Source organism: Crinia signifera, chromosome 2, assembly GCF_055691185.1.
Source record: "Crinia signifera chromosome 2, ASM5569118v1, whole genome shotgun sequence".
NCBI classification, from domain to species: domain Eukaryota; kingdom Metazoa; phylum Chordata; class Amphibia; order Anura; family Myobatrachidae; genus Crinia; species Crinia signifera.
The window spans coordinates 3,111,916-3,139,506 of NC_139218.1; the positions used below are offsets into that span (position 1 = coordinate 3,111,916).

A 27,591-nucleotide genomic window follows, 5' to 3' on the forward strand; every position below is an offset into this window, starting at 1 on the left:
GCAGAGATGTGGGCTAAGCCATTCCCCGTGTGTATATACATACAGAGCCCATACACATGCAGAGATGTGGGCTGAGCCACCCCCCCCCAGTGTGTATATACATACAGAGCCCATACACACGCAGAGATGTGTGCTGATCCATTCCCCGTGTGTATATACATACAGAGCCCATACACACGCAGAGATGTGTGCTGATCCATTCCCCGTGTGTATATACACACAGAGCCCATACACACGCAGAGATGTGTGCTGATCCATTCCCCGTGTGTATATACATACAGAGCCCATACACACGCAGAGATGTGTGCTGATCCATTCCCCGTGTGTATATACATACAGAGCCCATACACACGCAGAGATGTGTGCTGAGCCATTCCCCGTGTGTATATACATACAGAGCCCATACACATGCAGAGATGTGTGCTGAGCAATTCCCCATGTGTATATACATACAGAGCCCATACACATGCAGAGATGTGGGCTAAACCATCCCCCGTGTGTATATACATACAGAGCCCATACACATGCAGAGATGTGTGCTGATCCATTCCCCGTGTGTATATACATACAGAGCCCATACACATGCAGAGATGTGGGCTAAGCAATTCCCGGTGTGTGTGTGTATATACAGAGCCCATACACATGCAGAGATGTGGGCTGAGCAATTCCCCATGTGTAGATACATACAGAGCCCATACACACGCAGAGATGTGTGCTGATCCATTCCCCGTGTGTATATACATACAGAGCCCATACACACGCAGAGATGTGTGCTGATCCATTCCCCGTGTGTATATACATACAGAGCCCATACACATGCAAAGATGTGTGCTGAGCCATTCCCCATGTGTATATACATACAGAGCCCATACACATGCAGAGATGTGTGCTGAGCCATTCCCCGTGTGTATATACATACAGAGCCCATACACACGCAGTGATGTGTGCTAAGCCATTCCCCATGTGTATATACATACAGAGCCCATACACACGCAGTGATGTGTGCTGAGCCATTCCCCATGTGTATATACATACAGAGCCCATACACATGCAGAGATGTGTGCTGAGCCATTCCCCATGTGTATATACATACAGAGCCCATACACATGCAGAGATGTGGGCTGAGCCATTCCCCGTGTGTATATACATACAGAGCCCATACACATGCAGAGATGTGGGCTGAGCCACCCCCCCCAGTGTGTATATACATACAGAGCCCATACACATGCAGAGATGTGGGCTGAGCAATTCCCAGTGTGTATATACATACAGAGCCCATACACACGCAGAGATGTGTGCTGATCCATTCCCCGTGTGTATATACATACAGAGCCCATACACACGCAGAGATGTGTGCTGATCCATTCCCCGTGTGTATATACACACAGAGCCCATACACACGCAGAGATGTGTGCTGATCCATTCCCCGTGTGTATATACATACAGAGCCCATACACACGCAGAGATGTGTGCTGATCCATTCCCCGTGTGTATATACATACAGAGCCCATACACACGCAGAGATGTGTGCTGAGCCATTCCCCGTGTGTATATACATACAGAGCCCATACACACGCAGAGATGTGTGCTGAGCCATTCCCCGTGTGTATATACATACAGAGCCCATACACACGCAGAGATGTGTGCTGAGCCATTCCCCGTGTGTATATACATACAGAGCCCATACACATGCAAAGATGTGTGCTGAGCCATTCCCCATGTGTATATACATACAGAGCCCATACACATGCAGAGATGTGTGCTGAGCCATTCCCCATGTGTATATACATACAGAGCCCATACACATGCAGAGATGTGGGCTGAGCAATTCCCCCTGTGTATATACATACAGAGCTCATACACATGCAGAGATGTGGGCTGAGCAATTCCCGGTGTGTGTGTGTGTGTGTGTGTGTGTATATACAGAGCCCATACACATGCAGAGATGTGGGCTGAGCCATTCCCCGTGTGTATATACATACAGAGCCCATACACACACAGAGATGTGGGCTGAGAATTCCTGGTGTGTGTAGATACATACAGAGCCCATACACACGCAGAGATGTGTGCTGATCCATTCCCCGTGTGTATATACATACAGAGCCCATACACACGCAGAGATGTGTGCTGATCCATTCCCCGTGTGTATATACATACAGAGCCCATACACACGCAGAGATGTGTGCTGATCCATTCCCCGTGTGTATATACATACAGAGCCCATACACACGCAGAGATGTGTGCTGATCCATTCCCCGTGTGTATATACATACAGAGCCCATACACACGCAGAGATGTGTGCTGAGCCATTCCCCGTGTGTATATACATACAGAGCCCATACACATGCAGAGATGTGGGCTGAGCCATTCCCCATGTGTATATACATACAGAGCCCATACACATGCAGAGATGTGTGCTGAGCAATTCCCCATGTGTATATACATACAGAGCCCATACACATGCAGAGATGTGTGCTGAGCCATTCCCCATGTGTATATACATACAGAGCCCATACACACGCAGTGATGTGTGCTGAGCCATTCCCCGTGTGCAGATACATACAGAGCCCATACACACGCAGAGATGTGGGCTGAGCCATCCCCCGTGTGTATATACATACAGCGCCCATACACATGCAGAGATGTGTGCTGAGCCATTCCCAGTGTGTATATACATACAGAGCCCATACACACGCAGAGATGTGGGCTGAGCCATTCCCCATATGTATATACATACAGAGCCCATACACACGCAGAGATGTGGGCTGAGCCTTCCCCAGTGTATATATACATACAGAGCCCATACACATGCAGAGATGTGGGCTGAGCCATTCCCCATGTGTATATACATACAGAGCCCATAATCATGCAGAGATGTGTGCTGAGCCATTCCCCGTGTGTATATACATACAGAGCCCATACACACGCAGAGATGTGGGCTGAGCCATTCCCGTGTGTATATACATACAGAGCCCATACACATGCAGAGATGTGTGCTGAGCCATTCCCCGTGTGTATATACATACAGACCCCATACACATGCAGAGATGTGTGCTGAGCCATTCCCCATGTGCAGATACATACAGAGCCCATACACATGCAGAGATGTGTGCTGAGCCATTCCCCGTGTGTATATACATACAGAGCCCATACACACGCATAGATGTGGGCTGAGCAATTCCCAGCGTGTATATACATACAGAGCCCATACACACGCAGAGATGTGTGCTGAGCCATACCCTGTGTGTATATACATACAGAGCCCATACAGACGCAGAGATGTGTGCTGAGCCATTCCCGTGTGTATATACATACAGAACCCATACATATGCAGAGATGTGGGCTGAGCCATTCCCATACCTCCCAACTTTCCGCTCGCCCGACCCGGGACACTGCTGAAGCGCGCCGCAATTTTCGGGGGGCGTGGCCTAATTTCGGGGGCTTGGCCTATACTCGTAGCTCTCCCGCGAGGCCACGCCCCCATTTTGCCACTATGTCCTGTACCCTGTATAGTATACCCCCAGACTGTACCATCGCTATATACCCCATAGACTGTGTCCTGTACCCTATATAGTATACCCCCACACTGTACCATCGCTATATACCCCCATAGACTATATCCTGTACCCTGTATAGTATACCCCCAGACTGTACCATCACTATATACCCCATAGACTATGTCCTGTACTCTGTATAGTATACCCCCAGACTGTACCATCGTTATATACCCCATAGACTATGTCCTGTACACTGTATAGTATACCCCCACACTGTACCATCGCTATATACCCCATAGACTATGTCCTGTACTCTGTATAGTATACCCCCAGACTGTACCATCGCTATATACCCCCATAGACTATATCCTGTACCCTGTATAGTATACCCCCAGACTGTACCATCGCTATATACCCCCATAGACTATGTCCTGTACCCTGTATAGTATACCCCCAGACTGTACCATCGCTATATACCCCATAGACTATGTCCTGTACCCTGTAGAGTATACCCCCAGACTGTACCATCGCTATATACCCCATAGACTATATCCTGTACCCTGTATAGTATACCTCCAGACTGTACCATCGCTATATACCCCCATAGACTATGTCCTGTACCCTGTATAGTATACCCCTAGACTGTACCATCGCTATATACCCCCATAGACTATGTCCTGTACTCTGTATAGTATACCCCCAGACTGTACCATCGCTATATACCCCATAGACTATGTCCTGTACCCTGTATGCCCCCAGTTGGTGCCATCACTATATACCCCCATATACTATGTCCTGTACCCTGTATAGTAAACCCCTAGACTGTACCATCACTATATACCCCATAGACTATGTCCTGTACTCTGTATAGTATACCCCCAGACTGTACCATCGCTATATACCCCATAGACTATGTCCTGTACCCTGTATAGTATACCCCCAGACTGTACCATCGCTATATACACCCATAGACTATGTCATGTACTCTGTATGGTGTACCCCCAGACTGTACCATCGCTATATACCCCATATATACCCTGTACTCTGTATACTAGGACCCCAGTTGGTGCCATCACTATATACCCCATAGACTATGTCCTGTACCCTGTATAGTATACCCCCAGACTGTACCATCGCTATATACCCCATAGACTATGTCCTGTACCCTGTATAGTATTCCCCCAGACTGTACCATCACTATATACCCCATAGACTATGTCCTGTACTCTGTATAGTATACCCCCAGACTGTACCATCGCTATATACCCCATAGACTATGTCCTGTACTCTGTATAGTATACCCCCAGACTGTACCATCGCTATATACCCCATAGACTATGTCCTGTACTCTGTATAGTATACCCCCAGACTGTACCATCGCTATATACCCCATAGACTATGTCCTGTACTCTGTATAGTATACCCCCAGGCTGTACCATCGTTATATACCCCATAGACTATGTCCTGTACACTGTATAGTATACCCCCACACTGTACCATCGCTATATACCCCATAGACTATGTCCTGTACTCTGTATAGTATACCCCCAGACTGTACCATCGCTATATACCCCCATAGACTATATCCTGTACCCTGTATAGTATACCCCCAGACTGTACCATCGCTATATACCCCCATAGACTATGTCCTGTACCCTGTATAGTATACCCCCAGACTGTACCATCGCTTTATACCCCATAGACTATGTCCTGTACCCTGTAGAGTATACCCCCAGACTGTACCATCGCTATATACCCCATAGACTATATCCTGTACCCTGTATAGTATACCTCCAGACTGTACCATCGCTATATACCCCCATAGACTATGTCCTGTACCCTGTATAGTATACCCCCAGACTGTACCATCGCTATATACCCCATAGACTATGTCCTGTACCCTGTAGAGTATACCCCCAGACTGTACCATCGCTATATACCCCATAGACTATGTCCTGTACCCTGTATGCCCCCAGTTGGTGCCATCACTATATACCCCCATATACTATGTCCTGTACCCTGTATAGTATACCCCCAGACTGTACCATCACTATATACCCCCATTGACTATGTCCTGTACTCTGTATAGTATACCACCAGACTGTACCATCGCTATATACCCCATAGACTATGTCCTGTACCCTGGATAGTATACCCCCAGACTGTACCATCGCTATATACACCCATAGACTATGTCATGTACTCTGTATGGTGTACCCCCAGACTGTACCATCGCTATATACCCCATATATACCCTGTACTCTGTATACTAGGACCCCAGTTGGTGCCATCACTATATACCCCATAGACTATGTCCTGTACCCTGTATAGTATACCCCCAGACTGTACCATCGCTATATACCCCCATAGACTATGTCCTGTACCCTGTATAGTATACCCCCAGACTGTACCATCACTATATACCCCATAGACTATGTCCTGTACCCTGTATAGTATACCCCCAGACTGTACCATCGCTATATACCCCATAGACTGTGTCCTGTACCCTGTATAGTATACCCCCAGACTGTACCATCGCTATATACCTCATAGACTATGTCCTGTACCCTGTATAGTATACCCCCAGACTGTACCATCGCTATATACCCCCATAGACTATGTCCTGTACCCTGTATAGTATACCCCCAGACTGTACCATTGCTATATACCCCATAGACTATGTCCTGTACCCTGTAGAGTATACCCCCAGACTGTACCATCGCTATATACCCCATAGACTATATCCTGTACCCTGTATAGTATACCTCCAGACTGTACCATCGCTATATACCCCCATAGACTATGTCCTGTACCCTGTATAGTATACCCCCAGACTGTACCATCGCTATATACCCCATAGACTATGTCCTGTACCCTGTAGAGTATACCCCCAGACTGTACCATCGCTATATACCCCATAGACTATATCCTGTACCCTGTATAGTATACCCCCAGACTGTACCATCGCTATATACCCCATAGACTATGTCCTGTACCCTGTATGCCCCCAGTTGGTGCCATCACTATATACCCCCATATACTATGTCCTGTACCCTGTATAGTATACCCCCAGACTGTACCATCACTATATACCCCATAGACTATGTCCTGTACTCTGTATAGTATACCCCCAGACTGTACCATCGCTATATACCTCATAGACTATGTCCTGTACCCGGTATAGTATACCCCCAGACTGTACCATCGCTATATACCCCATAGACTATGTCATGTACCCTGTATAGTATACCCCCAGACTGCACCATCGCTATATACCCCATAGACTATGTCCTGTACCCTGTATAGTATACCCCCAGACTGTACCATCGCTATATACCCCATAGACTATGTCCTGTACTCTGTATAGTATACCCTCAGACTGTACCATCGCTATATACCCCATAGACTATGTCCTGTACCCTGTATAGTATACCTCCAGACTGTACCATCGCTATATACCTCATAGACTATGTCCTGTACCCTGTATAGTATACCCCCAGACTGTACCATCGCTATATACACCCATAGACTATGTCATGTACTCTGTATAGTATACCCCCAGACTGTACCATCGCTATATACCTCATAGACTATGTCCTGTACCCTGTATAGTATACCCCCAGACTGTACCATCGCTATATACCTCATAGACTATGTCCTGTACCCTGTATAGTATACCCCCAGACTGTACCATCGCTATATACCCCATAGACTATGTCCTGTACCCTGTATAGTATACCCCCAGACTGTACCATCGCTATATACCTCATAGACTATGTCCTGTACCCTGTATAGTATACCCCCAGACTGTACCATCGCTATATACACCCATAGACTATGTCATGTACTCTGTATGGTGTACCCCCAGACTGTACCATCGCTATATACCCCCATAGACTATGTCCTGTACCCTGTATAGTATACCCCCAGACTGTACCATCGCTATATACCCCATAGACTATGTCCTGTACTCTGTATAGTATACCCCCAGACTGTACCATCGCTATATACCCCATAGACTATGTCCTGTACCCTGTATAGTATACCCCCAGACTGTGCCATCGCTATATACCCCCATAGACTATGTCCTGTACCCTGTATAGTATACCCCCAGACTGTACCATCACTATATACCCCATAGACTATGTCCTGTACCCTGTATAGTATACCCCCAGACTGTACCATCGCTATATACCTCATAGACTATGTCCTGTACCCTGTATAGTATACCCCCAGACTGTACCATCGCTATATACCCCCATAGACTATGTCCTGTACCCTGTATAGTATACCCCCAGACTGTACCATCGCTATATACCCCATAGACTATGTCCTGTACCCTGTAGAGTATACCCCCAGACTGTACCATCGCTATATACCCCATAGACTATATCCTGTACCCTGTATAGTATACCTCCAGACTGTACCATCGCTATATACCCCCATAGACTATGTCCTGTACCCTGTATAGTATACCCCCAGACTGTACCATTGCTATATACCCCATAGACTATGTCCTGTACCCTGTAGAGTATACCCCCAGACTGTACCATCGCTATATACCCCATAGACTATATCCTGTACCCTGTATAGTATACCCCCAGACTGTACCATCGCTATATACCCCATAGACTATGTCCTGTACCCTGTATGCCCCCAGTTGGTGCCATCACTATATACCCCCATATATTATGTCCTGTACCCTGTATAGTATACCCCCAGACTGTACCATCACTATATACCCCATAGACTATGTCCTGTACTCTGTATAGTATACCCCCAGACTGTACCATCGCTATATACCTCATAGACTATGTCCTGTACCCGGTATAGTATACCCCCAGACTGTACCATCGCTATATACCCCATAGACTATGTCATGTACCCTGTATAGTATACCCCCAGACTGCACCATCGCTATATACCCCATAGACTATGTCCTGTACCCTGTATAGTATACCCCCAGACTGTACCATCGCTATATACCCCATAGACTATGTCCTGTACTCTGTATAGTATACCCTCAGACTGTACCATCGCTATATACCCCATAGACTATGTCCTGTACCCTGTATAGTATACCTCCAGACTGTACCATCGCTATATACCTCATAGACTATGTCCTGTACCCTGTATAGTATACCCCCAGACTGTACCATCGCTATATACACCCATAGACTATGTCATGTACTCTGTATAGTATACCCCCAGACTGTACCATCGCTATATACCTCATAGACTATGTCCTGTACCCTGTATAGTATACCCCCAGACTGTACCATCGCTATATACCTCATAGACTATGTCCTGTACCCTGTATAGTATACCCCCAGACTGTACCATTGCTATATACCCCATAGACTATGTCCTGTACCCTGTATAGTATACCCCCAGACTGTACCATCGCTATATACCTCATAGACTATGTCCTGTACCCTGTATAGTATACCCCCAGACTGTACCATCGCTATATACACCCATAGACTATGTCATGTACTCTGTATGGTGTACCCCCAGACTGTACCATCGCTATATACCCCCATAGACTATGTCCTGTACCCTGTATAGTATACCCCCAGACTGTACCATCGCTATATACCCCATAGACTATGTCCTGTACTCTGTATAGTATACCCCCAGACTGTACCATCGCTATATACCCCATAGACTATGTCCTGTACCCTGTATAGTATACCCCCAGACTGTGCCATCGCTATATACCCCCATAGACTATGTCCTGTACCCTGTATAGTATACCCCCAGACTGTACCATCGCTATATACCCCATAGACTATGTCCTGTACCCTGTATAGTATACCCCCAGACTGTACCATCGCTATATACCCCATAGACTATGTCCTGTACTCTGTATAGTATACCCCCAGACTGTACCATCGCTATATACCCCATAGACTATGTCCTGTACCCTGTACCCTGTATAGTATACCCCCAGACTGTACCATCGCTATATACCCCCATAGACTACGTCCTGTACCCTGTATAGTATACCCCCAGACTGTACCATCGCTATATACCCCATAGACTATGTCCTGTACCCTGTATAGTATACCCCAGACTGTACCATCGCTATATACCCCATAGACTATGTCCTGTACCCTGTATAGTATACCCCCAGACTGTACCATCGCTATATACCCCATAGACTATGTCCTGTACCCTGTATAGTATACCCCCAGACTGTACCATCGCTATATACCCCATAGACTATGTCCTGTACCCTGTATAGTATACCCCCAGACTGTACCATCACTATATACCCCATAGACTATGTCCTGTACCCTGTATAGTATACCCCCAGACTGTACCATCGCTATATACCCCATATATACCCTGTACTCTGTATACTAGGACCCCAGTTGGTTCCATGGCTATATGCCCCCATAGACTATGTCCTGTACTCTGTATACTAGGACCCCAGTTGGTGCCATCGCTATATACCCCATAGACTATGTCCTGTACTCTGTATAGTATACCCCCAGACTGTACCATCGCTATATACCCCATAGACTATGTCCTGTACCCTGTATGCCCCCAGTTGGTGCCATCACTATATACCCCCATAGACTATGTCCTGTACCCTGTATAGTATTCCCCCAGACTGTACCATCGCTATATACCCCCATAGACTATGTTCTGTACCCTGTATAGTATACCCCCAGACTGTACCATCGCTATATACCCCATAGACTATGTCCTGTACCCTGTATAGTATTCCCCCAGACTGTACCATCGCTATATACCCCATATATACCCTGTACTCTGTATACTAGGACCCCAGTTGGTTCCATGACTATATGCCCCCATAGACTATGTCCTGTACTCTGTATAGTATACCCCCAGACTGTACCATCGCTATATACCCCATAGACTGTGTCCTGTGCTCTGTATAGTATACCCCCAGACTGTACCATCGCTATATACCCCATAGACTATGTCCTGTACCCTGTATGCCCCCAGTTGGTTCCATCACTATATACCCCATATATACCCTGTACTCTGTATAGTACTGTATACCCCCAGACTGTACCATCGCTATATACCCCATATACTATGTCCTGTACCCTGTATGCCCCCAGTTGGTGCCATCACTATATACCCCATAGACTATGTCCTGTACGCTGTATGCCCCCAGTTGGTTCCATTGCTATATACCCCATAGACTATGTCCTGTACCCTGTATGCCCCCAGTTGGTTCCATGACTATATGCCCTATAGACTGTGTCCTGTACCCTGTATGCCCCCAGTTGGTTCCATCACTATATGCCCACTCGCTGATCTCTGTCTCCCAGTGGGATGTCCGTCACCGTCGCGTCTCCCAGATGGTGGAAGAGGTGCTGAGAGTTATGGTGAATCTCACATCGCAGATCAGTGTCTGGGACTCCAGGTTCCATAGTATCTCCAACTCTGGGATCCATAGTGACAACCTGAAGGTGAGACACAGGGACCTCGTGTAACATCCATGAGTAGCACTGTGACATCGATGTGTTATATATGTTGTTCTTCAGTATAGATGTCAGGAAAACAGATGTATCGGATAATGTCAGGATACGGGGAATGTCATTGTGACATTCCTGGGTGCAGATCTGGAAGTCTCCAGGACATGTTGGCAGCTGAACCATATTTACCGGATGACTAAAAACTAAATGTAGAAAAACAATTGTTTTACTATATCCGATGTATCCAAGATGAGGAGACGGACATGATGGTTAGCGTAGTACTCCACGGCCATGTGCACATTGATTTGCGTGTGACTCATTTAGCGGCCCCTGGAAGGTACATTAAAAGGCTTCAACTTTGTTGTTCCTGGGTCAGGCAGCACATGGTACATTAGAAGGCTGGGACTCTGCCGGTCCGGGTGTGGTATAGTAGCCCGACAGTCGGGATTCCGACAGTCATTAGTCAGACGTCTGAATCCCGACTGCACAGCGTGGGGAGCGCAATGAAGCCCCTTGTGGGCACGGTGGCAAGCTGCGCTCGCCACCTATTTTATTCTCCCTCTATGAGGATCGTGGACCCCCACGAGGGAGCAGTCGGGATTCCGACGTCGGAGGAATGACTGTCGGAATCCCGACTGTCGGGGAGCCGTCCGGCACCTGCCGGTCCTGGGTCAGACAGCACATGGTACATTAGAAGGCTGGGACTCTGCAGGTCCTGGGTCAGGCAGCACATGGTAGGATAGGACTCTGCAGGTCCTGGGTCAGGCAGCAAATGGTACATTAGAAGGTTGGGACCCTACTGACCCTGGGTCAGGCAGCACATGGTAGGATAGGACTCTGCAGGTCTTGGGTCAGGCAGCACATGGTAGGATAGGACTCTGCAGGTCCTGGGTCAGGCAGCAAATGGTACATTAGAAGGTTGGGACCCTACTGACCCTGGGTCAGGCAGCACATGGTAGGATAGGACTCTGCAGGTCCTGGGTCAGGCAGCACATGGTAGGATAGGACTTTGCAGGTCCTGGGTCAGGCAGCACATGGTACATTAGAAGGTTGGGACCTTACTGACCCTGGGTCAGGCAGCACATGGTTGGATAGGACTTTGCAGGTCCTGGGTCAGGCAGCACATGGTACATTAAAAGGCTGGGACTCCTCGGGTCCTGGGTCAGGCAGCATGTGGTACATTAGAAGGATTAGACTCTGCAGGTCCTGGGTCAGGCAGCACATGGTAGGATAGGACTCTGCAGGTCCTGGGTCAGGCAGCACATGGTACATTAGAAGGCTGGGACTTTGCAGGTCCTGGGTCAGGCAGCACATGGTAGGATAGGACTCTGCAGGTCCTGGGTCAGGCAGCACATGGTACATTAGAAGGTTGGGACCCTACCGACCCTGGGTCAGGCAGCACATGGTAGGATAGGACTCTGCAGGTCCTGAGTCAGGCAGCACATGGTAAATTAGAAGGCTGGGACTCTGCAGGTCCTGGGTCAGGCAGCACATGGTAGGATAGGACTCTGCAGGCCCTGGGTCAGGCAGCATATGGTACATTAGAAGGTTGGGACTCCTTCCGACCCTGGGCCAGGCAGCAGATGGTAGGATATGACTCTGCAGGTCCTGGGTCAGGCAGCACATGGTACATTAGAAGGCTGGGACTCCTCAGGTCCTGGGTCAGGCAGCACATGGTAGGATAGGACTCTGCAGGTCCTGGGTCAGGCAGTCCTGGGTCAGGCAGCACAAGGTACATAAGAAGGTTGGGACTCTACCGACCCTGGGTCAGGCAGCACATGGTAGGATATGACTCTGCAGGTCCTGGGTCAGGCAGCACATGGTACATTGAAGGCTGGGACTCCTTGGGTCCTGGGTCAGGCAGCACATGGTATATTAGAAGGCTAGGACTCTGCAGGTTCTGGGTCAGGCAGCACATGGTACATCAGAAAGCTGGGACTCTGCAGGTCCTGGGTCAGGCAGCACATGGTACATTAGAAGGTTGGGACTCTGCAGGTCCTGGGTCAGGCAGCACATGGTCGGCCCTGGGTCAGGCAGCACATGGTACATTAAAAGGTTGGGACTCTGCAGGTCCTTGGTCAGGCAGCACATGGTACATTAGAAGTCTGGGACTGCTCGGGTCCTGGGTCAGGCAGCACATGGTACTGTATATTAGAAGGCTGGTACTCTGCCAGCCCTGAGTCAGGCAGCCAATGGTACATTAGAAGGTTGGTACTCTGCCGGCCCTTGGTCAGGCAGCACATGGTACATTAGAACAACAAAACACCACAAGTTGATACTGAGCTCTGATTGAATATTCCGTACTGCTGCTGAACCCTGAGGGGGATTACCAAAAACCCCTCACAGAATATGCACAAGAAAAAAAGAAGAAGTAGGAACAGCGCTGTACCGAATATATAAAAAAATATTTAATTAAGAATTGCAATTTTACATATTATCACAGTCAATATTAGACAGACAAGACTTACACACATAAAACACAGAAAACTCCCCCTTATATAACTGGTGCTGGTTAGACTTTGTTAATGCAATTGCGGGTGTTTTGCTCATATGTAGAGCCAGTTAGTAGGTTAGTACTGAGTATCTCCTGAGGAAGCCGCTGAGAGGACTCTAAGGCGGAGAAACGCGTTGAGAGGGGACACTGAGGCTGCCAACAACATTGGGCTGATAATCGATTCTTGGATATGACCTATTGCTAAAGGTCGGAGAAAATCGCCATTGTTTACAAGCCATACTTGACCCCAGGATTACAAAATAGGTATACCACGTTAAAATGTGCACATTTCTGTGGGGACTGAACTCAGTACTAACCTACTAACTGGCTCTACATATGAGCAAAACACCCGCAATTGCATTAACAAAGTCTAACCAGCACCAGTTATATAAGGGGGAGATTTCTGTGTTTTATGTGTGTAAGTCTTGTCTGTCTAATATTGACTGTGATAATATGTAAAATTGCAATTCTTAATTAAATATTTTTTTATATATTCGGTACAGCGCTGTTCCTACTTCTTCTTTTTTTCTGGTACATTAGAAGGCTGGGACTCTGCAGGTCCTGGGTCAGGCAGCACATGGTAGGATAGGACTCTGCAGGTCCTGGGTCAGGCAGCACATGGTACATTAGAAGGTTGGGACCCTACCGACCCTGGGTCAGTCAGCACATGGTAGGATAGGACTCTGCAGGTCCTGGGTCAGGCAGCACATGGTACATTAGAACGCTGGGACTTCTCGGGTCCTGGGTCAGGCAGCACATGGTACATTAGAAGGATGTGACTCTGCAGGTCCTGGGTCAGGCAGCACATGGTAGGATAGGACTCTGCAGGTCCTGGGTCAGGCAGCACATGGTACATTAGAAGGTTGGGACTCTACCGACCCTAGGTCAGGCAGCACATGGTAGGATAGGACTCTGCAGGTCCTGGGTCAGGCAGCACATGGTATATTAGAAGGTTGGGACTCTGCAGGTCCTGGGTCAGGCAGCACATGGTACATTAGAAGGCTGGGACTCTGCAGGTCCTGGGTCAGGCAGCACATGGTACATTAGAAGGCTGGGACTCTGCAGGTCCTGGGTCAGGCAGCACATGGTAGGATAGGACTCTGCAGGTCCTGGGTCAGGCAGCACATGGTACATTAGAAGGTTGGGACCCTACCGACCCTGGGTCAGGCAGCACATGGTAGGATAGACTCTGCAGGTCCTGAGTCAGGCAGCACATGGTAAATTAGAAGGCTGGGACTCTGCAGGTCCTGGGTCAGGCAGCACATGGTAGGATAGGACTCTGCAGGCCCTGGGTCAGGCAGCATATGGTACATTAGAAGGTTGGGACTCCTTCCGACCCTGGGCCAGGCAGCAGATGGTAGGATATGACTCTGCAGGTCCTGGGTCAGGCAGCACATGGTACATTAGAAGGCTGGGACTCCTCGGGTCCTGGGTCAGGCAGCACATGGTAGGATAGGACTCTGCAGGTCCTGGGTCAGGCAGCACATGGTACATAAGAAGGTTGGGACTCTACCGACCCTGGGTCAGGCAGCACATGGTAGGATATGACTCTGCAGGTCCTGGGTCAGGCAGCACATGGTACATTGAAGGCTGGGACTCCTTGGGTCCTGGGTCAGGCAGCACATGGTATATTAGAAGGCTGGGACTCTGCAGCTTCTGGGTCAGGCAGCACATGGTACATCAGAAAGCTGGGACTCTGCAGGTCCTGGGTCAGGCAGCACATGGTACATTAGAAGGTTGGGACTCTGCAGGTCCTGGGTCAGGCAGCACATGGTCGGCCCTGGGTCAGGCAGCACATGGTACATTAAAAGGTTGGGACTCTGCAGGTCCTTGGTCAGGCAGCACATGGTACATTAGAAGTCTGGGACTGCTCGGGTCCTGGGTCAGGCAGCACATGGTATATTAGAAGGCTGGTACTCTGCCAGCCCTGAGTCAGGCAGCCAATGGTACATTAGAAGGTTGGTACTCTGCCGGCCCTTGGTCAGGCAGCACATGGTACATTAGAACAACAAAACACCACAAGTTGATACTGAGCTCTGATTGAATATTCCGTACTGCTGCTGAACCCTGAGGGGGATTACCAAAAACCCCTCACAGAATATGCACAAGAAAAAAAGAAGAAGTAGGAACAGCGCTGTACCGAATATATAAAAAAATATTTAATTAAGAATTGCAATTTTTAATATTAGCACAGTCAATATTAGACAGACAAGACTTACACACATAAAACACAGAAAACTCCCCCTTATATAACTGGTGCTGGTTAGACTTTGTTAATGCAATTGCGGGTGTTTTGCTCATATGTAGAGCCAGTTAGTAGGTTAGTACTGAGTATCTCCTGAGGAAGCCGCTGAGAGGACTCTAAGGCGGAGAAACGCGTTGAGAGGGGACACTGAGGTTGCCAACAACATTGGGCTGATAATCGATTCTTGGATATGACCTATTGCTAAAGGTCGGAGAAAATCGCCATTGTTTACAAGCCATACTTGACCCCAGGATTACAAAATAGGTATACCACGTTAAAATGTGCACATTTCTGTGGGGACTGAACTCAGTACTAACCTACTAACTGGCTCTACATATGAGCAAAACACCCGCAATTGCATTAACAAAGTCTAACCAGCACCAGTTATATAAGGGGGAGATTTCTGTGTTTTATGTGTGTAAGTCTTGTCTGTCTAATATTGACTGTGATAATATGTAAAATTGCAATTCTTAATTAAATATTTTTTTATATATTCGGTACAGCGCTGTTCCTACTTCTTCTTTTTTTCTGGTACATTAGAAGGCTGGGACTCTGCAGGTCCTGGGTCAGGCAGCACATGGTACATTAGAAGGCTGGGACTCTGCAGGTCCTGGGTCAGGCAGCACATGGTAGGATAGGACTCTGCAGGTCCTGGGTCAGGCAGCACATGGTACATTAGAAGGTTGGGACCCTACCGACCCTGGGTCAGTCAGCACATGGTAGGATAGGACTCTGCAGGTCCTGGGTCAGGCAGCACATGGTACATTAGAACGCTGGGACTTCTCGGGTCCTGGGTCAGGCAGCACATGGTACATTAGAAGGATGTGACTCTGCAGGTCCTGGGTCAGGCAGCACATGGTAGGATAGGACTCTGCAGGTCCTGGGTCAGGCAGCACATGGTACATTAGAAGGTTGGGACTCTGCAGGTCCTGGGTCAGGCAGCACATGGTACATTAGAAGGTTGGGACTCTACCGACCCTAGGTCAGGCAGCACATGGTAGGATAGGACTCTGCAGGTCCTGGGTCAGGCAGCACATGGTATATTAGAAGGTTGGGACTCTGCAGGTCCTGGGTCAGGCAGCACATGGTACATTAGAAGGTTGGGACTCTACCGACCCTGGGTCAGGCAGCACATGGTAGGATATGACTGCAGGTCCTGGGTCAGGCAGCACATGGTACATTGAAGGCTGGGACTCCTTGGGTCCTGGGTCAGGCAGCACATGGTACATTAGAAGGCTGGGACTCTGCATGTACTGGGTCAGGCAGCACATGGGACATCAGAAAGCTGGGACTCTGCAGGTCCTAGGTCTGGCAGCACATGGTACATTAGAAGGTTGGGACTCTGCAGGTCCTGGGTCAGGCAGCACATGGTCGGCCCTGGGTCAGGCAGCACATGGTACATTAAAAGGTTTGGACTCTGCAGGTCCTTGGTCAGGCAGCACATGGTACATTAGACGGCTGGGACTGCTCGGGTCCTGGGTCAGGCAGCCAATGGTGCATTAGAAGGTTGGGACTCTGCCGGCCCTTGGTCAGGCAGCACATGGTACATTAGAAGGCTGGGACTCTGACGGCTGGTCAGGCAGCACATGGTAGGCTAGGACTCTGCTAGTCCTGGGTCAGGCAGCACATGGTACGTTAGAAGGCTGGGACTCTGCCGGCCCTGAGTCAGGCTGCCAATGGTACATTAGAAGGTTGGGACTCTGCCGGCCCTTGGTCAGGCAGCACATGGTACATTAGAACAACAAAACACCACAAGTTGATACTGAGCTCTGATTGAATATTCCGTACTGCTGCTGAACCCTGAGGGGGATTACCAAAAACCCCTCACAGAATATGCACAAGAAAAAAAGAAGAAGTAGGAACAGCGCTGTACCGAATATATAAAAAAAATATTTAATTAAGAATTGCAATTTTACATATTATCACAGTCAATATTAGACAGACAAGACTTACACACATAAAACACAGAAAACTCCCCCTTATATAACTGGTGCTGGTTAGACTTTGTTAATGCAATTGCGGGTGTTTTGCTCATATGTAGAGCCAGTTAGTAGGTTAGTACTGAGTATCTCCTGAGGAAGCCGCTGAGAGGACTCTAAGGCGGAGAAACGCGTTGAGAGGGGACACTGAGGCTGCCAACAACATTGGGCTGATAATCGATTCTTGGATATGACCTATTGCTAAAGGTCGGAGAAAATCGCCATTGTTTACAAGCCATACTTGACCCCATGATTACAAAATAGGTATACCACGTTAAAATGTGCACATTTCTGTGGGGACTGAACTCAGTACTAACCTACTAACTGGCTCTACATATGAGCAAAACACCCACAATTGCATTAACAAAGTCTAACCAGCACCAGTTATATATAAGGGGGAGATTTCTGTGTTTTATGTGTGTAAGTCTTGTCTGTCTAATATTGACTGTGATAATATGTAAAATTGCAATTCTTAATTAAATATTTTTTTATATATTCGGTACAGCGCTGTTCCTACTTCTTCTTTTTTTCTGGTACATTAGAAGGCTGGGACTCTGCAGGTCCTGGGTCAGGCAGCACATGGTACATTAGAAGGCTGGGACTCTGCAGGTCCTGGGTCAGGCAGCACATGGTAGGATAGGACTCTGCAGGTCCTGGGTCAGGCAGCACATGGTACATTAGAAGGTTGGGACCCTACCGACCCTGGGTCAGTCAGCACATGGTAGGATAGGACTCTGCAGGTCCTGGGTCAGGCAGCACATGGTAAATGAGAAGGCTGGCACTCTGCAGGTCCTGGGTCAGGCAGCACATGGTAGGATAGGACTCTGCAGGCCCTGGGTCAGGCAGCATATGGTAAATTAGAAGGTTGGGACTCTACCGACCCTGGGTCAGGCAGCAGATGGTAGGATATGACTCTGCAGGTCCTGGGTCAGGCAGCACATGGTACATTAGAAGGCTGGGACTCCTCGGGTCCTGGGTCAGGCAGCACATGGTACATTAGAAGGATGGGACTCTGCAGGTCCTGGGTCAGGCAGCACATGGAAGGATAGGACTCTGCAGGTCCTGGGTCAGGCAGCACATTGTACATTAGAAGGTTGGGACTCTACCGACCCTAGGTCAGGCAGCACATGGTAGGATAGGACTCTGCAGGTCCTGGGTCAGGCAGCACCTGGTATATTAGAAGGCTGGGACTCTGCAGGTCCTGGGTCAGGCAGCACATGGTACATTAGAAGGTTGGGACTCTACCAACCCTGGGTCAGGCAGCACATGGTAGGATATGACTGCAGGTCCTTGGTCAGGCAGCACATGGTACATTGAAGGCTGGGACTCCTTGGGTCCTGGGTCAGGCAGCACATGGTACATTTGAAGGCTGGGACTCTGCATGTCCTGGATCAGGCAGCACATGGTACATCAGAAAGCTGGGACTCTGCAGGTCCTGGGTCAGGCAGCACATGGTACATTAGAAGGTTGGGACTCTGCAGGTCCTGGGTCAGGCAGCACATGGTCGGCCCTGGGTCAGGCAGCACATGGTACATTAAAAGGTTTGGACTCTGCAGGTCCTTGGTCAGGCAGCACATGGTACATTAGAAGGCTGGGACTGCTCGGGTCCTGGGTCAGGCAGTACATGGTACATTAGAAGGCTGGTACTCTGCCGGCCCTGAGTCAGGCAGCCAATAGGTTGGGACTCTGCCGGCCCTTGGTCAGGCAGCACATTGTACATTAGAAGGCTGGGACTCTGACGGCTGGTCAGGCAGCACATGGTAGGCTAGGACTCTGCTAGTCCTGGGTCAGGCATCACATGGTACGTTAGAAGGCTGGGACTCTGCCGGCCCTGGGTCAGGCAGCACATGGTACATTAGAAGTCTGGGACTCTGACGACTTTGGGGTCAGGCAGCACATGGTACATTAGAAGACTGGGACTCTGTCGGTCCTGGGTCAGGCAGCACATGGCACATTAGAAGGCTGGGACTCTGCAGACCCTGGGTCAGGCAGCACATGATACATTAGAAGGCTGGGACTCTGCTGACCCTGGGTCAGGCAGCACATGGTACATTAGAAGGCTGGGACTCTGCCGGCTGGTCAGACAGCACATGGTAGGCTAGGACTCTGCTGGTCCTGGGTCAGGCAGCACATGGTACATCAGAAGGTTGGGAATCTGCCGGCTGGTCAGGCAGCACATGGTACATTAGAAGTCTGGGACTCTGCCGAGTCTGGGTCAGGCAGCACATGGTACATTAGAAGATAGGGACTCTGTTGGTCCTAGGTCAAGCAGCATATGGCACATTAGAAGACTGGGACTCTGCTGACCCTGGGTTAGGCAGCACATGGTACATTAGAAGTCTGGGACTCTGCCGACCCTGGGTCAGGCAGCACATGGTACATTAGAAGGTTGGGACTCTGCCGGCCCTGGGTCAGGCAGCACATGGTACATTAGAAGGCTGGGACTCTGCCGGCCCTAGGTCAGGCAGCACATGGTACATTAGAAGTCTTGGACTCTGCCGACCCTGGGTCAGGCAGCACATGGTACATTAGAAGGTTGGGACTCTACCGAGTCTGGATCAGGCAGCACATGGTACATTAGAAGATTGGGACTCTGTAGGTCCTGGGTCAAGCAGCATATGGCACATTAGAAAACTGGGACTCTGCTGACCCTGGGTTAGGCAGCACATGGTACATTAGAAGTCTGGGACTCTGCCGAACCTGGGTCAGGCAGCACATGGTACATTAGAAGGTTGGGACTCTGCCGGCCCTGGGTCAGGCAGCACATGGTACATTAGAAGGCTGGGACTCTGCCGGCCCTAGGTCAGGCAGCACATGGTACATTAGAAGGCTGGGACTCTGCCGACCCTGGGTCAGGCAGCACATGGTACATTAGAAGGTTGGGACTCTGCCGACCCTGGGTCAGGCAGCACATGGTACATTAGAAGGTTAGGACTCTGCCGGCCCTTGGTCAGGCAGCACATGGTACATTAGAAGACTGGGACTCTGCCGGCCCTAGGTCAGGCAGCACATGGTACATTAGAAGGCTGGGACTCTGCCGGCCCTGGGTCAGGCAGCACATGGTACATTAGAAGGTTGGGACTCTGCCAGCCCTAGGTCAGGCAGCACATGGTACATTAGAAGGCTGGGACTCTGCCGGCCCTGGGTCAGGCAGCACATGGTACATTAGAAGGCTGGGACTCTGCCGACCCTGGGTCAGGCAGCACATGGTACATTAGAAGGCTGGGACTCTGCCGACCCTGGGTCAGGCAGCACATGGTACATTAGAAGGCTGGGACTCTGTCGGCCCTGGGACAGGCAGCACACGATACATTAGAAGGCTGGGACTCTGCCGGCCCTAGGTCAGGCAGCACAAGGTACATTAGAAGGTTGGGACTCTGCCGGCCATAGGTCAGGCAGCACATGGTACATTAGAAGCTTGGGACTCTGCCGGCCCTAGGTACATTAGAAGGCTGGGACTCTGCCGGCCCTAGGTCAGGCAGCACATGGTACATTAGAAGGTTGGGACTCTGCCGGCCCTAGGTCAGGCAGCACATGGTACATTAGAAGCTTGGGACTCTGCCGGCCCTAGGTCTGGCAGCACATGGTACATTAGAAGCTTTGGACTCTGCCGGCCCTAGGTCTGGCAGCACATGGTTTATTAGAAGCTTGGGACTCTGCCGGCCCTAGGTCAGGCAGCACATGGTACATTAGAAGGCTGGGACTCTGACGACCCTGGGTCAGGCAGCACATGGTACATTAGAAGGCTGGGACTCTGCCGACCCTGGGTCAGGCAGCACATGGTACATTAGAAGGCTGGGACTCTGCCGACCCTGGGTCAGGCAGTACATGGTACATTAGAAGGCTGGGACTCTGCCGGCCCTAGATCAGGCAGCACATGGTACATTAGAAGGTTGGGATTCTACCGGCCCTAGTTCAGGCAGCATATGGTACATTAGAAGCTTGGGACTCTGCCGGCCCTAGGTCAGGCAGCACATGGTACATTAGAAGGTTGGGACTCTGCCGGCCCTAGGTCAGGCAGCACATGGTACATTAGAAGGCTGGGACTCTGCCGGCCCCAGGTCAGGAAGCACATGGTACATTAGAAGCTTGGGACTCTGCCGGCCCTAGATGAGGCAGCACATGGTACATTAGAAGCTTGGGACTCTGCCGGCCCTGGGTCAGGCAGCACATGGTACATTAGAAGGTTGGGACTCTGCCGGCCCTGGGTTAAGGCAGCACATGGTACATTAGAAGGCTGGGACTCTGCCGGCCATGGGTCAGGCAGCACATGGTACATTAGAAGCTTGGGACTCTGCCGGCCCTAGGTCAGGCAGCACATGGTACATTAGAAGGTTGGGATTCTATCGGTCCTAGGTCAGGCAGCACATGGTAGGATAGGACTCTGCAGGTCCTGGGTCAGGCAGCACATGGTACATTAGAAGGCTGGGACTCTGCCGGCCCTGGGTCAGGCAGCACATGGTACATTAGAAGGCTAGGACTCTGCCGGCCCTGGGTCAGGCAGCACATGGTACATTAGAAGGCTAGGACGCTATCGGCCCTAGGTCAGGCAGCACATGGTACATTAGAAGGTTGGGACTCTGCCGGCCCCAGATCAGGAAGCACATGATACATTAGAAGCTTGGGACTCTGCCGGCCCTAGATCAGGCAGCACATGGTACATTAGAAGGTTGGGACTCTGCCGCCCCTGGGTCAGGCAGTACATGGTACATTAGAAGGCTGGGACTCTGCCGGCCCTGGGTCAGGCAGCACATGGTACATTAGAAGGCTAGGACTCTGCCGGCCCTGGGTCAGGCAGCACATGGTACATTAGAAGGCTAGGACGCTATCGGCCCTAGGTCAGGCAGCATATGGTACATTAGAAGGCTGGGACTCTGCCGGCCCTAGGTCAGGCAGCACATGGTAGGCTAGGACTCTGCCGGCCTAGGTCAGGCAGCACATGGTACATTAGAAGGCTGGGACTCTGCCGGCCCTAGGTCAGGCAGCACATGGTACATTAGAAGGTTGGGACTCTGCCGGCCCTAGGTCAGGCAGCACATGGTACATTAGAAGGCTGGGACTCTGCCGGCCCTAGGTCAGGCAGCACATGGTACATTAGAAGGTTGGGACTCTGCCGGCCCTGGGTCAGGCAGCACATGGTACATTAGAAGGTTGGGACTCTGCCGGCCCCAGATCAGGAAGCACATGATACATTAGAAGCTTGGGACTCTGCCGGCCCTAGATCAGGCAGCACATGGTACATTAGAAGGTTGGGACTCTGCCGCCCCTGGGTCAGGCAGCACATGGTACATTAGAAGGCTGGGACTCTGCCGGCCCTAGGTCAGGCAGCACATGGTACATTAGAAGCTTGGGACTCTGCCGGCCCTGGGTCAGGCAGCACATGGTACATTAGAAGCTTGGGACTCTGCCGGCCCTGGGTCAGGCAGCACATGGTACATTAGAAGGTTGGGACTCTGCCACCTCTGGGTCAGGCAGCACATGGTACATTAGAAGGCTGGGACTCTGCCGGCCCTAGGTCAGGCAGCACATGGTACATTAGAAGCTTGGGACTCTGCCGGCCCTGGGTCAGGCAGCACATGGTACATTAGAAGCTTGGGACTCTGCCGGCCCTGGGTCAGGCAGCACATGGTACATTAGAAGGTTGGGACTCTGCCGCCCCTGGGTCAGGCAGTACATGGTACATTAGAAGGTTGGGACTCTGCCGCCCCTGGGTCAGGCAGTACATGGTACATTAGAAGGCTGGGACTCTGCCGGCCCTGGGTCAGGCAGCACATGGTACATTAGAAGGTTGGGACTATGCCGACCCTAGGTCAGGCAGTACATGGTACATTAGAAGGCTGGGACTCTGCCGGCCCTGGGTCAGGCAGCACATGGTACATTAGAAGCTTGGGACTCTGCCGGCCCTAGATCAGGCAGCACATGGTACATTAGAAGGTTGGGACTCTGCCGCCCCTGGGTCAGGCAGCACATGGTACATTAGAAGGCTGGGACTCTGCCGGCCCTAGGTCAGGCAGCACATGGTACATTAGAAGCTTGGGACTCTGCCGGCCCTGGGTCAGGCAGCACATGGTACATTAGAAGCTTGGGACTCTGCCGGCCCTGGGTCAGGCAGCACATGGTACATTAGAAGGTTGGGACTCTGCCACCTCTGGGTCAGGCAGCACATGGTACATTAGAAGGCTGGGACTCTGCCGGCCCTAGGTCAGGCAGCACATGGTACATTAGAAGCTTGGGACTCTGCCGGCCCTGGGTCAGGCAGCACATGGTACATTAGAAGCTTGGGACTCTGCCGGCCCTGGGTCAGGCAGCACATGGTACATTAGAAGGTTGGGACTCTGCCGCCCCTGGGTCAGGCAGTACATGGTACATTAGAAGGTTGGGACTCTGCCGCCCCTGGGTCAGGCAGTACATGGTACATTAGAAGGCTGGGACTCTGCCGGCCCTGGGTCAGGCAGCACATGGTACATTAGAAGGTTGGGACTATGCCGACCCTAGGTCAGGCAGTACATGGTACATTAGAAGGCTGGGACTCTGCCGACCCTGGGTCAGGCAGCACATGGTACATTAGAAGGCTGGGACTCTGTCGGCCCTAGGTCAGGCAGTACATGGTACATTAGAAGGCTGGGACTCTGCCGACCCTGGGTCAGGCAGTACATGGTACATTAGAAGGCTGGGACTCTACCGGCCCTGGATGATATTAAACTGTGATACTGTGTGTATATTAAATGTCCCCTTACTGTCCATGATATGAGGGATATAGACAATAGACATGTGATTCCCCAAATTAAGGACTCCTCCAGTTTTATTCAGCTAACTTCTATTGCTGCAGACTGACGCTGAGCTGACACTTAACCTGCCACTGTCATAACTGTGACTCCTCTCTCTCGCTCCCTCTCTCTCTTTTGCTGCTGCTGGTGGGATCAGGACCAGCCAGATTTACTAGCTCACTGGATGGTGCTGCTAAGGGGGCGGAGGTCCCTGCACCCCTGTATACAGGTAATGAGGAGTGTGCATACCCCCACTCACTGCACGTATATATACGTCTCATACAGAATATGCACGTGCCATTATCCCTGAACCCTGACCCCGCACACCAGGGATCCCACACTCATACAACGGGGTGATGAACACTGCTCACAATGCATGATGGTTACTATGATGTGTAACGACAATGAATAATACAACAGATGAGAAATGTCAGTGTGTCACAAGCATGCTACTTACTGTACAGTCAGTACATGATATGTGACATCACTGTGGTCTTCCTCCTGTAGTAGTGTATTAGGATCCCCTGTGACCATCGCTGTGGACTTCCTCCTGTAGTAGTGTATGAGGATCCCCTGTGACCATTGCTGTGTTCTTCCTCCTGTATCAGTGTATGAGGATCCCCTGTGACCATCGCTGTGGTCTTCCTCCTGTATTAGTGTATGAGGATCCCCTGTGACCATCGCTGTGTTCTTCCTCCTGTATCAGTGTATGAGGATCCCCTGTGACCATCGCTGTGGCCTTCCTCCTGTATCAGTGTATGAGGATCCCCTGTGACCATCGCTGTGTTCTTCCTCCTGCAGCCGTGTATGAGGATCCCCTGTGACCATCGCTGTGTTCTTCCTCCTGCAGCCGTGTATGAGGATCCCCTGTGACCATCACTGTGGTCTTCCTCCTGCAGCAGTTTATGAGGATCCCCTGTGACCATCGCTGTGGCCTTCCTCCTGTATCAGTGTATGAGGATCCCCTGTGACCATCGCTGTGGCCTTCCTCCTGTATCAGTGTATGAGGATCCCCTGTGACCATCGCTGTGTTCTTCCTCCTGCAGCCGTGTATGAGGATCCCCTGTGACCATCGCTGTGGCCTTCCTCCTGTATCAGTGTATGAGAATCCCCTGTGACCATTGCTGTGTTCTTCCTCCTGTATCAGTGTATGAGGATCCCCTGTGACCATCGCTGTGGCCTTCCTCCTGTATCAGTGTATGAGGATCCCCTGTGACCATTGCTGTGTTCTTCCTCCTGTATCAGTGTATGAGGATCCCCTGTGACCATCGCTGTGGTCTTCCTCCTGTATCATTGTATGAGAATCCCCTGTGACCATTGCTGTGTTCTTCCTCCTGTATCAGTGTATGAGGATCCCCTGTGACCATCGCTGTGGTCTTCCTCCTGTAGTAGTGTATGAGGATCCCCTGTGACCATCGCTGTGTTCTTCCTCCTGTATCAGTGTATGAGGATCCCCTGTGACCATCGCTGTGGACTTCCTCCTGTATCAGTGTATGAGGATCCCCTGTGACCATCGCTGTGGACTTCCTCCTGTATCAGTGTATGAGGATCCCCTGTGACCATTGCTGTGTTCTTCCTCCTGTATCAGTGTAGGAGAATCCCCTGTGACCACCAGTGTGGTCTTCCTCCTGTATCAGTTTATGAGAATCCCCTGTGACCATCACTGTGGTCTTCCTCCTGCAGCAGTGTATGAGGATCCCCTGTGACCATCGCTGTGGCCTTCCTCCTGTATCTGTGTATGAGGATCCCCTGTGACCATCGCTGTGTTCTTCCTCCTGTATCAGTGTATGAGGATCCCCTGTGACCATCGCTGTGGTCTTCCTCCTGCAGCAGTGTATGAGGATCCCCTGTGACCATCGCTGTGGTCTTCCTCCTGTATCAGTGTATGAGAATCCCCTGTGACCATCGCTGTGGTCTTCCTCCTGTATCAGTGTATGAGAATCCCCTGTGACCATTGCTGTGTTCTTCCTCCTGTATCAGTGTATGAGGATCCCCTGTGACCATCGCTGTGGTCTTCCTCCTGTATCCGTGTATGAGGATCCCCTGTGACCATTGCTGTGTTCTTCCTCCTGTATCAGTGTAGGAGAATCCCCTGTGACCACCAGTGTGGTCTTCCTCCTGTATCAGTTTATGAGAATCCCCTGTGACCATCACTGTGGTCTTCCTCCTGCAGCAGTGTATGAGGATCCCCTGTGACCATCGCTGTGGCCTTCCTCCTGTATCTGTGTATGAGGATCCCCTGTGACCATCGCTGTGTTCTTCCTCCTGTATCAGTGTATGAGGATCCCCTGTGACCATCGCTGTGGTCTTCCTCCTGCAGCAGTGTATGAGGATCCCCTGTGACCATCGCTGTGGTCTTCCTCCTGTATCAGTGTATGAGAATCCCCTGTGACCATCGCTGTGGTCTTCCTCCTGTATCAGTGTATGAGAATCCCCTGTGACCATTGCTGTGTTCTTCCTCCTGTATCAGTGTATGAGGATCCCCTGTGACCATCGCTGTGGTCTTCCTCCTGCAGCAGTGTATGAGGATCCCCTGTGACCATCGCTGTGGCCTTCCTCCTGTATCAGTGTATGAGGATCCCCTGTGACCATCGCTGTGTTCTTCCTCCTGTATCAGTGTATGAGGATCCCCTGTGACCATCGCTGTGGCCTTCCTCCTGCAGCAGTGTATGAGGATCCCCTGTGACCATCGCTGTGTTCTTCCTCCTGTATCAGTGTATGAGGATCCCCTGTGACCATCGCTGTGGACTTCCTCCTGTATCAGTGTATGAGGATCCCCTGTGACCATCGCTGTGGACTTCCTCCTGTATCAGTGTATGAGGATCCCCTGTGACCATTGCTGTGTTCTTCCTCCTGTATCAGTGTATGAGAATCCCCTGTGACCACCAGTGTGGTCTTCCTCCTGTATCAGTTTATGAGAATCCCCTGTGACCATCACTGTGGTCTTCCTCCTGCAGCAGTGTATGAGGATCCCCTGTGACCATCGCTGTGGCCTTCCTCCTGTATCAGTGTATGAGGATCCCCTGTGACCATCGCTGTGTTCTTCCTCCTGTATCAGTGTATGAGGATCCCCTGTGACCATCGCTGTGGTCTTCCTCCTGCAGCAGTGTATGAGGATCCCCTGTGACCATCGCTGTGGTCTTCCTCCTGTA

General features: G+C 50.5%; 1 protein-coding gene across 2 annotated transcripts in view; it reads left to right on the forward strand.

Annotated features, from left to right (window-relative positions):
- The window catches only part of MAB21L3 (mab-21 like 3), a 76,719-nt gene that overhangs the window by 14,338 nt on the left and 34,790 nt on the right, over positions 1-27,591 (forward strand). For both annotated transcript variants that reach the window (XM_083170920.1, XM_083170919.1), the window contains exons 2-3: positions 10,808-10,948; positions 24,597-24,668. In XM_083170920.1, the coding sequence (XP_083027046.1) occupies positions 10,838-10,948; positions 24,597-24,668 (183 nt within the window). In that variant the 5' untranslated portion in view covers positions 10,808-10,837. The remainder of the gene's footprint in view (positions 1-10,807; positions 10,949-24,596; positions 24,669-27,591) is intronic.